A 15,819-nucleotide genomic window follows, 5' to 3' on the forward strand; every position below is an offset into this window, starting at 1 on the left:
GGGTGCGATTCGCAGGGTTCCCGTGAGTGTTCACGCCCCACTCGGGTCTCCCAAAGCCAGATTTCTGGCACGGTCTGTTCCAGAGTGTGGCAACCAAGGGATTTTCACAGTAACTTCATTTGTCGTGTTAATGTAAGCCTACTTGTGACACTGATTAATAAACTCCAAAAATCGTTATTTATTCACCACGATAAAGGCAAATATGAGTGAGGAAAGCTCATGTTCTGGCACCCATCCAAAAGTAACCCAAGTGCCTTGGCCAACATCCCTCCCTCGACCTCCAATACAGATCAACTGATCAGTTATCGCTTTAAAACGATTGCGGGATCTTTCTATGTCAAAATTGGCTGCTGCGTTCACCTACATAACAACAGTTATTTAAGTTAGAAACATGGAAAAACTACAGCACAAACAGGCCCTTCGGCCCCACAAGTTGTGCCGAACATATCCCTACCTTCTAGGCCTACCTATAACCCTCCATCCTATTAAGTCCCATGTACTCATCCAGGAGTCTCTTAAAAGACCCTATTGAGTTTGCCTCCACCACCACTGACGGCAGCCGGTTCCACTCGCCCACCACCCTCTGTGTGAAAAACTTCCCCCTAACATTTCCCCTGCACCTACCCCCCAGCACCTTAAACCTGTGTCCTCTCGAGGCAGCCATTTCCACCCTGGGAAAAAGCCTCCGAGTGTCCACCCAATCTATGCCTCTCAACATCTTATATACCTCTATTAGGTCTCCTCTCATCCTACGTCTCTCCAAGGAGAAAAGACCGAGCTCCCTCAGCCTATCCTCATAAGGCATGCCACTCAATCCAGGCAACATCCTTGTAAATCTCCTCTGCACCCTTTCAATCATTTCCACATCCTTCCTGTAATGAGGCGACCAGAACTGAGCACAATACTCCAAGTGGGGTCTGACGAGAGTCTTATATAGCTTATATAAGTTCAAAGGTAATTCGCGGGCATCCTACACGAGGGTGGTCCTGAGGTCTTTGCGTAAGTAAATACGGTTCCCACCTTCGGCTATTCATCACTTACCTCGGAGTCATAATCAGCAAGGATCCAGGGGAATATGGGATACTGCATCAGATCATTATAGGTTCGCCCTGCCGAAGTATTCAGATGCATGAGATATTCAAAGTTGCTGATCTCTCCTTTCTGCCACAGAGGGGAAAATAAAAGTATTATGAGAAAATGATTCCAATTAAAACCTTATTGAATTTCCTCATACTCATTACAACTTGGAAAGAACTGCAAACTCTTTGTGGATTCTGAAATGTATTTTGTGGCGGATTTGTGGTTCAACCCAAAAGTGGAACGTCAGCATAACTCTATAACCCTGTTTAAAGTATCCCACTCTCCCAGTCAGGATTGTTTTTTATTCATTCGTGGGACATGGGCGTCGCTGGCTGGGCCAGCATTTATTGCCCATCCTGAGTTGCCCTTGGAGGGCAGTTGAGAGTCAACCACATTGCTGTGGCTCTGGAGTCACATGTAGGCCAGACCAGGTAAGGACGGCCGATTTCCTTCCCTAAAGGACATTAGTGAACCAGATGGGTTTTTTCCGACAATTGACAATGGTCATCAGTAGATTCTTAATTCCAGATATTTTTTAATTGAATTAAAATTCCACCATCTGCCGTGGCGGGACTTGAACCCGGGTCCCCAGAGCATTAGCTGAGTTTCTAGATTAATAGTGTAGCAACAGTACCACTAGGCCACCACCTCCCTCTAGTCAGTGTACGAAACATTTCTTTTGGCATCAAGCAAGACAGCCAACATTGTCTGATGTGATAGTTTGACCCCAACACAAAGGCCCTGGCCCCGTGGAGGATGCGTCTTACCTGCCATTTCTGAGTCGCCACTTTCTCGCCTAACGTTCTCCTGCGGAAGGGGAAAGGAAATGGGAGGGTTTTAATTAACAGAGCACCACGGAATCACGTTTGCACACAGGTAGTGAGATGGGATCAACCCTCACCCTTGAGTGCCACAGCAGGACATTTGGTCTGAACATATTTAAAAGGAGAATGTGAAGAGGATTATCAATCACTAACATTGTCAACCATCCACTCACGTGCACCTTTTATGGTCCTCGCCATTATTTTTGTACGCAAACAAATCATAAGATTCGTACAGTGCAGAAGGGTCCCTTCAGCCCATTGAGTCATAGAGATTCATAGAGATATACAACATGGAAACAGGCCCTTCAGCCCAACTCGACTATGCCAACTAGGTTCCCTAAACTGAATGAGTCTTGTTTCATCCAAGCCATAGAATAGAATCCCTACACTGCAGAAGGAGGCCATTCTGCCCATCGAGCCTGCACTGACAACAATCCCACCCAGGTCCTATACCGTTAAACCCACATATTTACCCACCTACACATCCCAAGACACTAAAGGACAACTTAACATGGCCAATGCACCTCACCCGCACATCTTTGGACTGCGAGAGAAAATCGGAGCACCTGGAAGAAACCCACGCAGACACGGGGAGAACGTGCAGACTCCGCACAGACAGTGACCCAAGCTGGGAATCGAACCCGTGTCCCTGGCGCTGTGAGGCAGCGGTGCTAACCACTGTGCCACCGTGCAGACTTGTGGCCTTACTGTGCCACAGGTCTGCACCGACACGTGTGAAACACCTGCCCTACCACCTACTTCCATTTACCAAAGATTGGGAAAAGGTAATCTAATTTTTTTTTAAATTCAGTTATAAGACACGGGCGTCGCTGGCTGGCCAGCATTTATTGTCCATCCCTAGTTGCCCAAGAGTTGTTGAGAGTCAACCACATTACTGTGGCTCTGGAGTCACATGTCGACCAGACCGGGTAAGGACGGCAGATTTCCTTCTCTAAAGGGCAGCACAGTGGCACAGTGGTTTGCACTGCTGCCTCACAGCGCCAGGGACCCGATTTCGATTCCGGCCTTGGGTCACTGTCTGTGCGGAATCTGCACGTTCCCCCCGAGTCTGTGTGGGTTTCCTCTGGGTGCTCCGGTTTCCTCCCACAATCCAAAGATGTGCAGGTTAGGTGGCTTGGCCGTGCTAAATTGCCCCTTAATGTCGGGGGGCTAGCTGGGGTAAATGCAAGGGGTTACGGGATAGGGCCTGGGTGGGATTGTGCTCGGTGCAGACTCGATGGGCCGAATGGCTTCCTTCTGCACTGTAGGATTCTATGACATTTTTCCAACAATTGACAATGGTTTAATAATCATCAGTAGATGCTTAATTCCAGATATTTTTTATTGAATTCCGCCATCTGCCGTGGCGGGATTCGAACCCAGGTCCCCAGAACATTAGCTGAGTTTCTGGATTTAAAAAGTGTGGCGATAATACCACTAGGCTGTCGCCTCCACATTTTGTGTCTAACTAATATCAGACACTGCATACAATACTCTAGTCATGTGCATACCAAGGTAGGAGGAGAATTTGGTTTAATCTGATCTATGTGAAGTTCTGGGTTCTTTACGGATAGCTTGTAGATTTATACTGTAGCTAGGGATAAGGAAAATATTCAGCAAGAGCTGTTCATTCTGGGAATGCTTTAGAGTTTAATGTACTCGGGTACAATTTAGCTGATTGCGTTGTTTAAGCCTTTGCTGAAGCGGCAGGATTTGAGACTCATGTCTGTTCATTTATTGCTGTGGCCACATTGCAAAGTGGGATAGTCAAAGCAGTCTTTGATTTGATTTATTATTGTCACATGCATTAGTATACAGTGAAAAGTATTGTTTCTTGCGCGCTATACAGGCAAAGCATACTGTTCATAGAGCAGGAAAGGAGAGGGTGCAGAATGTAGTGTTACAGTCATAGCTAGGGTGTAGAGAAAGATCAGCTGAATGCGAGGTAGATCCATTCAAAAGGCAGCAGGGAAGAAGCTGTTCTTGAGTTGGTTGGTACGTAACCTCAAACTTTTGTATCGTTTTCCCGATGGAAGAAGGTGGAAGAGAGAATATCCGGGGTGCGTGGGGTCCTTAATTATGCTGGCTGCTTTACCGAGGCAGTGGGAAGTGTAGACAGAGTCAATGGATGGGAGGCTGGTTTACGTGATGGACTGGGCTTCATTCACAACCTTTTGTAGTTTCTTGCGGTCTTGGGCAGAGCAGGAGCCATACCAAGCTGTGATACAACCAGAAAGAATGCTTTCTATGGGGCATCTGTAGAAGTTGGTGTGAGTCATAGCTGACATGCCAAATTTCCTTAGTCTTCTGAGAAAGTAGAGGCGTTGGTGGGCTTTCTTAACTATATTGTCGGCATGGGGGGAACCAGGAAAGGTTGTTGATGATCTGGACACCTAAAAACATGAAGCTCGAGAGTGGAAGTGTGTCAATTGACCGCGATGATGAACTTGTTGGCATCTGCTGCTTTGAAGGACATTTCCTTTCTGAAGGTCTGGCCTACAATAACACTTGCCGTGTCGTAATAAATCAGCAGTGGCATTGTTTCTGAGCACAGTAAGAAGTCTCACAACACCAGGTTAAAGTCCTTACTGTGCTTACCCCAGTCCAACGCCGGCATCTCCACATCATTGTTTCTGAGAGCCAGGTTATAAAGATCTAAAACTTCTATAGGGCAGCACGGTGGCACAGTGGTTTCCCAGATCTCTGCTGCTTAAAGACATAAAGACATTGATAGATCCTATTTTAACTTAGCGCAAGTGAGTGGGCTTTGAGCGAGTTAAAATCAGGCCATTGCGTGCATCCCTCCAAACACAATAAACAAATCTGATGCAAGTCTATATTTGATGTTAGGATCAAGCTGCTTAGAAGTGCACTCAACGCTAAGAGGTTTAATTGATTAATTAACTCCCCCCACTGGACAGTGGGACCACTGTCTTCAGAATAGAGAGAATTATAGAATCCTACAGTGCAGAGGGAGGCCCTTCGGCCCATCAAGTCTGCACTAACCACAATCCCACCCAGGCCCTATCTCCATAACCCCATGTATTTACCCTAGCTGGTTCCCCCTGTCACCAAGGGGCAATTTAACATGACCAATCCACCGAACCAGCACATCTTTGGATTGCGGGAGGAAACCAGAGCACCCAAACTCCACACAGACAGTGACCCGAGGCTGGGAATCGAACCCGGGTCCCTGGCGCTGTGAGGCAGCAGTGCTAACCGCTGTGTCACCGTGCCGACCCCATAAGTTATTGGGTGATTTGGTCAAAATGTTTAAATTATGAAGGGGCGGGACAGTACAAACAGAACAAGTTATTCCCGGTGAATCAGAGATGTAGAATGATGGGGACATAGATATTGGATTAAAATTCTGGATATCCATTCTGGTTCATAACTTACCTTCCTGTCAGTGAATTACTTTATCAAGTTGCTTCATCATTTTCAACATTTCTTTTAAACCTCCCCTTCAGCCTCTTTGTTTCGAGGAGGATAACCCCAACTTCTTTAAGCTCTGGATGAAACTGAACTCCCTTGCCCCCGGTACGATTCTGGTAAATCTCCTCTGCACCCTTTCCACACCCCAACATCCTTCCGGAAGTCATAACAACCCTACAGTGCAGAAGGAGGCTATTCAGCCCATCGAGCCTGCACTGACTCTCCACCCAGGCCCTATCCCCGTAAACCCACGTATTTATTTACCCTGCTAATCCCCCTGACACAAAGGGCAGGATTTTCTATGCTCACCCTGGAACAGAAAATCCTGCCCGCGGTCAGCTGTCCTTTGCATGGTCCCACCCCCCCCTCTACATTTCACTTGGCGGGCGGGACGGGAAAGTTCCACCCTAAGGGTCAATTTGGCATGGCCAATGCATCTAACTTTTTTATTCTTTCATGGGACATGGGCCTCGCTGGCTGGCCAACATTTGTTGCCCATCCCTAGTTGGCCGAGGGCAGTTTAGAGTCAACCACATTGCTGTGGCTCTGGAGTCATGTCGGCCAGCCCAGGTAAGGACGGCAGATTTCCTTCCCTAAAGGACATTAGTGAATCAGATGGGTTTTTCCGACAATGGTTTCATGGTCATCAGTTGATTCTTAATTCCAGACATTTTTTATTGAATTCAAATTCCACCATCTGCCGTGGCGGGATTCGAACCCGGGTCCCCAGAACATTGGCTGAGTTTTTGGATTAATAGCCTGGCGATAATACCACTAGGCCGTCGTCTTCCCTACATATCTTTGGACCGTGGGAGGAAACCGGAGCACCTGGAGGAAATCCACGCAGACACGGGGAGAACGTGCAAACTCCACACAGGCAGTGACCCAAGCCAGGAATCAAACCCGGGTCCCTGGCGCTGTGAGGCAGCAGTGCCAACAGTGTGGTGGGTGACCAGAATTGGAATCATACTCCAGCCACTGATGGCAGAGGAGATAATCCAATTTTATTTTTGTCCTTTTGTTTTGTCCATGTTCACTACAGTTACAAACAATATCAGAGATGAGGGGTACGAAACATGATCAAATCAGGTGGGACGGGTTACGTGACATCCAGAAACACAAAGCTAAGTTGGCAATTTTCCCAGGTTGTGGGAATGAAGGTTTCATTTTCTCCTCTGCGTGAAGATAGAAATAACTTAGAGACAAATGCAGGACTGTTCTTTCCCATTGTCCACCCTGGACAAGTGGGTGACATGCAGCAGACAATAAGCGTATTGGTACAAGGAACCGTAAGCCATTATTAAATACCTTTCTGAAGAACAAGTTAAAGAATACCTCCCACTCGCTGACACACATCGCCCAGGAAAGTGGGGGTAAGAGCGAGCCTTTGTTTAACTAGCAACATTACTTTTGTCTAAGCTTCCTGGAATAAACACACCATAACAACCAGCTGACAACTAATTCATAGTAGCTCATGTCCAGAGGCTAGTAACTGTATGTAAAAGAAAGCAATTGTCACTGTTAGTCCTAAGCACATATTCAGGGACATAAACTTTGCGCAATGGTCCACACCCAATGTATCTATTTGTTATTGCCTTGTGTACTGGTGATCTAGTGATTTGATAAGTCCATCTTTAAGGTGGCACGGTGGTTAGCACTGCTGCCTCACAGCGCCAGGGACCCGGGTTCGATTCCCGGCTTGGGTCACTGTCTGTGTGGAGTTTGCACATTCTCCCCATGTCTGAGTGGGTTTCCTCCGGGTGTTCCGGTTTCCTCCCACAGTCCTAAAGACATGCTGGTTAGGTGCATTGGCCGTGCTAAATTCTCCCTCAGTGTAACTGAACAGGTGCTGGAGTGTGGCGACTCGGGGATTTTCACAGTAACTTCACTCCAGTGTTAATGTAAGCCTACTACATAGAATCATAGAAACCCTACACTGCAGAAAGAGGCCATTTGGCCCATCGAGTCTGCACCGACCACAATCCCACCCAAGCCCTACACCCATATCCCTACATATTTTACCCACTAATCCCTTTAATCTACGCATCTCAGGACACTAAGGGGCAATTTTTAGCATGGCCAATCAACCTAACCCGCACATCTTTGGACTGTGGGAGGAAGTCGGAGCACCCGGAGGAAACCCACGTAGACACGAGGAGAATGCGCAAACTCCACACAGACAGTGACCCAAGCCGGGAATTGAACCCAGGTCCCTGGAGCTGTGAAGCAACAGTGCTAATTACTGAGCTACCGTGCCGCCCCACTTGTGGACTAATAAATATACTTTAAACTTTATTTGTGCATTGTTTACTGGTAGTTGATTTGATTTATTATTGTCGCATGTATTGGGATACAGTGAAAAATATTGTTTCTTGCACGCTGTACAGACAAGCATACCGTTAAAGGGATTAGCGGGTAAATATGTGGGGGTAGGGCTGGGTGGGATTGTGGTCGGTGCAGACTCGATGGGCCGAATGGCCTCCTTCTGCACTGTAGGGTTTCTATGATTTCTATGATATCGTTCATAGAATATATAGGGGAGAAGGAAAGGAGAGGGTGCAGAATGCAGTGTTACAGTCAATGCTAGGGTGTAGAGAAAGTTCAACTTAATATATGAGAGGACCATTCAAAAGTCTGATGGCAGCAGGGAAGAAGCTGTTCTTGAGTCGGTTGGTACGTGATCTCAGACTTTTGTATCTTTTTCCCGATGGAAGAAGGTGGAAGAGAGATTGAGTCACATAGGATTATATTCACTGGAGTTCAGAAGAATGAAGAGGGAATCTCATCAAAAGCTATAAAATTCTAACAGGACTGGACAGTGCAGATGCAAAAAGGATGGTGGGAATGTCCAGAACTAAGGGTCACAGTCTGAGGATAGTGGGTATATTTTTTAGGACTGAGGTGAGGAGAAATTTCTTCATCCAGAGAGTGGTGAATGTGTGGAATTCACTACGTCATGATGTGGAGATGCCGGTGTTGTCTACCTGATATGCTGCAGGAAAGGATGTCCCGAGGCATGGTACATTGGGGAAACCATGCAGATGCTGCGACAACGAATGAATGAACACCGCTCAACAATCACCAGGCAAGACTGTTCTCTTCCTGTTGGGGAGCACTTCAGCGGTCACGGGCATTCAGCCTCTGATCTCCGGGTAAGCGTTCTCCAAGGCGGCCTTCACGACACACGACGGCGCAGAGTCGCTGAGCAGAAACTGATAGCCAAGTTCCGCACACACGAGGACGGCCTCAACCGGGATATTGGGTTCATGTCACACTATTTGTAACCCCCACAGCTTGCCTGGACCTGCAGAGTCTCACTGTCTGGAGGCAATACCTGTCTTGATGCTCTCTCCACTCACATTGTTTATATCTTAAAGACTTGATTAGTTGTAAGTATTCGCATTCCAACCACTATTCATGTAAATTGAGTCTGTGTCTTTATATGCCCTGTTTGTGAACAGAACTCCCACTCACCTGAAGAAGGGGCTTGGAGCCCCGAAAGTTTGTGTGGCTTTTGCTACCAAATAAACCTGTTGGACTTTAACCTGGTGTTGTTAAACATCTTACTGGAATTCACTACCACAGAAAACAGTTGAGGCCAAAACATTGTATGTTTTCAAGAAGGAATTAGATATAGCGCCTGGGGCGAAGGGTATGGCGGGAAGACGGGATGAGGCTACTGCGTTGGATAACCAGCCATTATCAGAATGAATGGCGGAGCAGGCTCGAAGGGCTGAATGGCCTCCTTCCTGCTCCTATTTTCTGTGTTCAGTGCCAGTGACAGTCAGGGACACTGCCAATGACAGTCTTGGGCACTGCCAGTGGGAGTCTGGAACACTGCCATTCAAATGAAGTACAACTTCTCTCCTTTTCTCCTGCACAACATTTAAATCTTAGTCAGTGGATTACCTCAGCAACTGAAGCAATTTCATTTGGGGGGGGTGGGGGGGTGGGTGGTGGTAGTTAAGCAGAAACACAAATAGTGACACCAGCTAAAGAACGTAAGAATATTCCCATGGCAACACTTGGAGTGTGAAAGGCAAATCCCAGAAACGCAAATCGAAGCCAAGAAAGTCTTTCATTCCAACGAACGCGCACTTATCCCAGGTGTAGACTTTATTGTCAGGAAGATTAAACACAGGGCGATTTTAAATTCTTATTTAATTCCCAATTTGAATATGAACAGTGAAGAGAGAAGGCGACTGAAAAACCCAGGCCCTTGTTGTAATTTAATGATTGTTGCTGTTCGTGGTTTAAGATTTACATTCTGTAAATAATGCATCAGTAACGTTTGCAAAATAAATTTGGGGCTTCTGTATCCAGAGTTTAAGATCTCAAAAGGCCGGCTCTGAAAGGCAAGGGGAAGGTTCAAACAGAGCGTTGTTGCTACAAAGGTTAAACATTATGTTAATTATCAGTGTGGCCTCTCGGCCTTTGGTGCCTGGCAACCAAGTTAAACAAGGAGCAGAAGGAAACCTCAACTGCAGCAGGACCTGCTTTTCCCGTGCAAAAAAGCCTGGCAGCTCTTTCAACTCCACAGATTTCTCGGGCTGCTGCCGTGCACTGCCGGGAGCCTTAACCCATCGAGGCTGATGGTTCGCTCCCCCCGCACTGGTGTCCAACGAGTTCATCATACAAACTTCGCTGAAGACGCAATCTATTATTCAGAGATGGAAGGAGCCTGCACAATAGCTGGCAGTTCTGGCCAGCACAGGTCAGAACGCTGATGCGGACACCGCAGAGTTCTCGCTGTCTATCACTTCAAGGCTTTTTGATTTGCGAAAGGAACCAGTTGGTAAGGATGAATACAGCCTGGCACTTTTAGCGCTTGCGATATTTTTAAAAGGCCTCAGCAGCAAATTCACATGAATTAGACTAAGTATTTGAGTTGCTTCCTTCCATGGATTACCATTCTGCCTCAGGTTTGAACTAAATGCGACCAACACTCTCTTTCTGTACCTTCCATGGTAACAACACAGATGTTAATCGGTGGTCGGTTTAGCTCAGTTGGCTGGACCTCCGCTTTGTGAGGCAGGGTGACGCCAATAGCGCGGGTTCGATTCCCGTACCGGCTGAGGTTATTCCCTGAAGCCTTCTCAACCTGGCCCCTCGCCTGAGGTGCGGCGATCCTCGGGTTAAATCACCACCAGCCGGCTCTCCCCCTCTTCAAAGGGCAGAACAGCCAATGGTCATCCGGGACTATGTCGACTTTCATCGGTGGCTTTACTCAACTCAGATTATAATTCCGGCTCCAGTATTTTGATTCACAGAATCACACAGTGCAGAAGAGGTTCTTCGGCCCATCAAGTCTACACCGACACATGAAAGGCCCTGACCCGCCCACCTAATCCCACTTGCCAGCGCTTGGCCCATAGCCTTGAATGTTATGGAGTGCCAAGTACTCATCCAAGTACTTTTTAAAGGATGTGAGGTATCCCACCTCCACCACCCTCCCAGGCAGCGCATTCCAGACCGTCACCACCCTCTGGGTAAAAAAGCTTTTCCTCAAAACACCCCTGATTCTTGGGAGTTTTGAGTGTTCAAATTTAAGAAATAAATGTTAAGTTCAGGCTGGGTGCTCACCTAATGTCGATACATTCTCGAGGGAGAAACCTTGACTTGGCTGAAAATGTGCAAACCTCTTTCTCAGCGAATCGTTCGTTAGGATTAATCGACCGCCTTCCTGCAAGTCATTTCCAAAATCTAATTTTAAATGTACTACAACCCTCTCCAGAACCCCTCTCAATCTGCAGTCTGTTGATTAGTTGTAACTGGACTTCACACCTCGACGGGCGGCACGGTAGCACAGTGGTTAGCACTGCTGCTTCACAGCTCCAGGGACCTGGGTTCGAATCCCGGCTTGGGTCACTGTCTGTGTGGAGTTTGCACATTCTCCCCGTGTCTGCGTGGGTTTCCTCCAGGTGCTCCGGTTTCCTCCCACAGTCCAAAGATGTGTGGGCTAGGTTGATTGGCCATTCTAAATTGCCCTTAGTGTCCCGGGATGCATAGGTTAGAGGGATTAGTGGGTAAATATATGGGGTTAGGGCCTGGGTGGGATTGTGGTTGGTGCAGACTCGATGGGCCAAATGGCCTCTTTCTGCACTGTAGGATTCTATGAAAGATCTTACATTGATTGGATGGATCAGCTGGCCTGGCATTCCAGAGAAATCCAGGAAATATTCCTGTCGGAAGGCCCGAATTCAAACGGGATGTGTTGAGATTTCTGTCCCATTGCTTCCACAGTAAACTTCCATTTTAAACTGAATTATACAGAAGAGTGCACCCAATTTCATAGAATCCCTACAGTGCAGAGGAGGCCATCTGGCCCATCGAGTCTGCACAGACTCTCTGACAGGGCATCTTACCCAGGCCCTCTCTCGCAACCTATCCCCACAACCCCACCCATTTTCCATGGTTAATAGGACATTAAGGGGCGATTTAGCATGGCCAATCCACCTAATCTACACATCTTTGGACTGTGGGAAGAAACCTGGAAGAAACCCACACAGACATGGGGAGAATGTGCAAACTCCACACAGACAGTCACCCAAGGCCAGAATTGAACCCAAGTCCCTGGCGCTGTGAGGCAGCAGCGCTAACCACTGTGCCACCATGCCACCCTTTAATTATGATTAGATCGAAGCATGAAGGATCCACCATAGTTCAGTGGGGACGCCATCACTTCTTGGCCTGAAGGTTGTGGGTCTCTGGAGATTGGCGCAAACAAGCAAGGCTGGCACTCCTGTGCAGCACGGAGGGAGTGCCGCACTGTCAGAGTTGCAGCCTTTCAGGTGAGACATTAAACTGAGATCCCCAGCCCACTCAGAGGAATGTAAAAGCTACCACAGCACAGCTCAAAGAAGAACATTCCGGTGATCTGGCCAGTTATTTATCCTTCAATGAACCATAGGTTAAAAAAAACAGATGGTCTTGGAACAGTTTATGGGAGCTTGCTGCTGTGTTTCTGGCGACTTCAGTTCAAAAATACTTCATTGGCCATTAAATGAATGGGTGACGCGGTGGCACAGTGGTTAGCACTGCCGCCTCACAGCACCAGGGACCCAGGTTCAATTCCCGACTTGGGTCTGTGTGGAGTCTGCAAAATCTCCTCATGTCTGTGTGGGTTCCTCCGGGTGCTCCGATTTCCTCCCACAGTCTGAAAGACATGCTGGTTAGATGCATTGGCCGTGCTAAATTCCCCACTCAGTGTTAACCCGAACAGGCACCAGAGTGTGGCGGCTAGGGGATTTTCACAGTAACTTCATTGCAGTATTAATGTAAGTTTACTTGTAACACTAATAAATAAACTTTAAACTTTTAAATGTAGCCCAGAGGATGTGAAAGTTGCTATATAAATGCAAGTTATTTCAATTAAAGTGAGCCTCACTAGTCTACCTGTGGGTGTTTATTGGACTTAATGCACATGGTAGATAAATTGTATTCTGCCTCGCAATTTACTAATCTGCCTGGTTCTTTCTTTCTCCAGGTTCCACCCCAGGAAGCGACTGTAAATTTGATGTGCTGTGTACGACCTTTCGATCACATTTTTAATGTGGTAAACAATTCAAACCCAGGAGAGATTAAGACAAGTGGCTAAGAACTTGGTCAAAGAGGTGGGTTTCCATAAGACTGTAAGATATAGGAGCAGAATTAGACCATTTGGCCCATCAAGTCTACTCTCCCCTTCGATCATGGCTGATATGTTTCTCAACCCCTTTTCCCCATAACCTTTGATCCCCTTACCGATCAAGAACCTCGCTATCTCTGTTTTAAACACACTCAATGACCTGGCCTCCACAGCCTTCTGTGGCAATGAATTCCACAGATTCACCACCCTCTGGCTGAAGGAATTCCTCCTCATCTCGGTCTTAAAGAGTTGTCTCTTTACTCTGAGACTGTGCCCTCAGACCCTAGTCTCTCCTACGAGTTGAAACATCTTCCCCGCGTCCACTCTATCCAGGCCTTTCAGTAAGTTTCAATGAGATCCCCCCTCATCCTTCTAAACTCCATTGAGTAGAGACCCAGAATCCTCAAATGCTCCTCATATATCAAGCACCATCTGTTGGGGAGGATATGGCTTGAAAAGAGATGGTCTTAATAGAACATAGAACATTACAGCACAGTACAGGCCCTTCGGCCCTCGATGTTGCGCCGACCAGTGGAACCAATCTAAAGCCCCTCTAATCTACACTATTCCAATATCATCCATATGTTTATCCAATAACCATTTGAATGCTCTTAATGTTGATGAGTCAACTACTGCTGCAGGCAGGGCATTCCACGCCCTTACTACTCTCTGAGTAAAGAACCTACCTCTGACATCTGTCCTATATCTCTCACCCTTCAATTTAAAGCTATGTCCCCTCGTGCTAGCCATCACCGTCCGAGGAAAAAGGCTCTCACTATCCACCCTATCTAATCCTCTGATCATCTTGTATGCCTCTATTAAGTCACCTCTTAACCTTCTTCTCTCTAACGAAAACAACCTCAAGCCCCTCAGCTTTTCCTCATACGATTTTCCCACCATACCAGGCAACATCCTGGTAAATCTCCTCTGCACCCTTTCCAACACTTCCACATCTTTCCTCGAATAGAAACGGGTTAAATTCAGCATAGATTCGTGGGTTCAGTATACATCCCATTGTCAACCACAGGAATTGCAATTGCTTCAGCTGTAATTAAACTGCAACTAACCAAATGTTGGTGATGAATTAGCCATGCTAAATTGCCCCTCAGGTTTGATGGATCAGCCATGGGAAAGGTGTGGTCTTATGGGGTGAAGGTGGAGGGGGCCTCTGACGGATACTCCACCATGCTCTGGGGTAGTGAATTCCACAGTCTCACACCCCCTTTGAGAGAAATAGTTTCTCCTCATCTTTTAAATCCCTTCTGAAGTAAGGGGGCCAAAACTGTGCACAATACTCCAGTCTCACCAATGTCTTGTACAGTTGCAGCAATATCATTGTACCATGACTCCAACGGAAGGAAAAATGCAAAGTAACATAAGGTTTACTCAATGTGTTGCACTGTGAAATCTCCACAGAGTGGCCACTCCAATAGGTTATTATATCGAGTTTAAATGAAGTATTACTTGACTATTGTTCAGGAAACTGGGGGAAAAACAGCAGTGTAGGTTTAATGTCACTGGACTAGTAACCCAGAGGCCCAGGTTAATGGTCAGGGAACAATGGTTCAAATCCCACCAGATCTCCTTCCCTAAGAGACATGAAGGAGCCAGTTGGGTCTTTACTGGTGGTAAGCATTACGCAGATCAAGGAAAAGCTCACAATGCTTGGCCTTTTTTATTTACTGTATGGCCTACAGCCCTGTTTTATTGTTCGATTCAGGGCTAACTATATTGTGTAATCATAGATGCTTTGTAAAGTTTATTCATTCGTCACAAGTAAGGCTTACATTAAGACTGCAATGAAATTACTGTGAAAATCCCCTACAGTCACGCCATGTCATTCTGAATTCAAGCTGAACAATGCCTGGGTCATAAATGGAATGCCACACCAGCGCTCCCAGCGTTCCTGTATCTGAAACAAAAGACGGGATTTTCCAGCCCCTTTGTAGCAAATTCCCAATGGCAGGGATGGTCCACCATTGACCGGGGGCAGGATCTTCCAGGCCTGCCGATGTCTACAGGGTTCTGTGTAGCTTGCACCCTCCATCACCAGGGTGGTCGTCATCGGCGGGACTGGAAGAACCCACCAACAGGAAGGGCCGCAAAATGCAAGTAGGCTTACATTGATGTTACTGCAATGAAGTTACTGTGAAAATCCCCACGTGGCCACACTCCTGCGCCTGTTCGGGTACACTGAGGGAGAATTTAGCACGGCCAATGTGCCTAACCAGCACATCTTTCAGACTGTGGGAGGAAACCGGAGCACCCGGAGGAAACCCACGCAGACACGAGGAGAACGTGCAGAGTCCACACAGACAGTGACCCAAGCCGGGAATCGAACCCGGGTCCCTGGGGCTGCGAGGCAGCAGTGCTAACCACTGTGCCACCGTGTTGCCCAGACAGAGCGAGCATGATGAAAGTTTAACAAAACAAACTGGATCAAATTAAGCGGAAAGCTTGCCGAGCATTCACTCTGGGAATTTCTGAGGGAAGGAAGAAGAAAATCTTCGGAATTGGGTCCCTGAATCATATTTAGGAAGAGAGATTTGACTGCCATTGAAAACAAATAAGTTAAATGTTCTCGCAGGTCCTATTCACATGATCCTGTCACATTCACCTAATTTCTCACACCATGCTGAATTAATCCTCTTATCACATTATCTCCCTCAAAATTTCATTTACATGTCATTCCGTATGTCTGTTTCCTCGGATGGATTGTTCCTTGTCAAATTAATCCTGAATAAAGCTCCGTCTATAGCTTTTGAATCTTTGTCAGCTAAAAAGGTCAACAGAGGGAATTACTTGTCATTTGTATTCCACTGTTCCATTTCCACACGCATCCTTACAGGGGCG

General features: G+C 46.9%; 1 protein-coding gene across 1 annotated transcript in view; it reads right to left on the reverse strand.

Annotated features, from left to right (window-relative positions):
- Positions 1 to 15,819, reverse strand: part of wdfy4 (WDFY family member 4) — a 245,621-nt gene that overhangs the window by 83,795 nt on the left and 146,007 nt on the right. The window contains exons 35-36 of the mRNA XM_078199280.1: positions 1,848 to 1,887; positions 1,042 to 1,161 (exon numbers count right to left, since the gene is read on the reverse strand). Of these exons, the coding sequence (XP_078055406.1) occupies positions 1,042 to 1,161; positions 1,848 to 1,887 (160 nt within the window). The remainder of the gene's footprint in view (positions 1 to 1,041; positions 1,162 to 1,847; positions 1,888 to 15,819) is intronic.

Source organism: Mustelus asterias, chromosome 28, assembly GCF_964213995.1.
Source record: "Mustelus asterias chromosome 28, sMusAst1.hap1.1, whole genome shotgun sequence".
Taxonomy (NCBI): domain Eukaryota; kingdom Metazoa; phylum Chordata; class Chondrichthyes; order Carcharhiniformes; family Triakidae; genus Mustelus; species Mustelus asterias.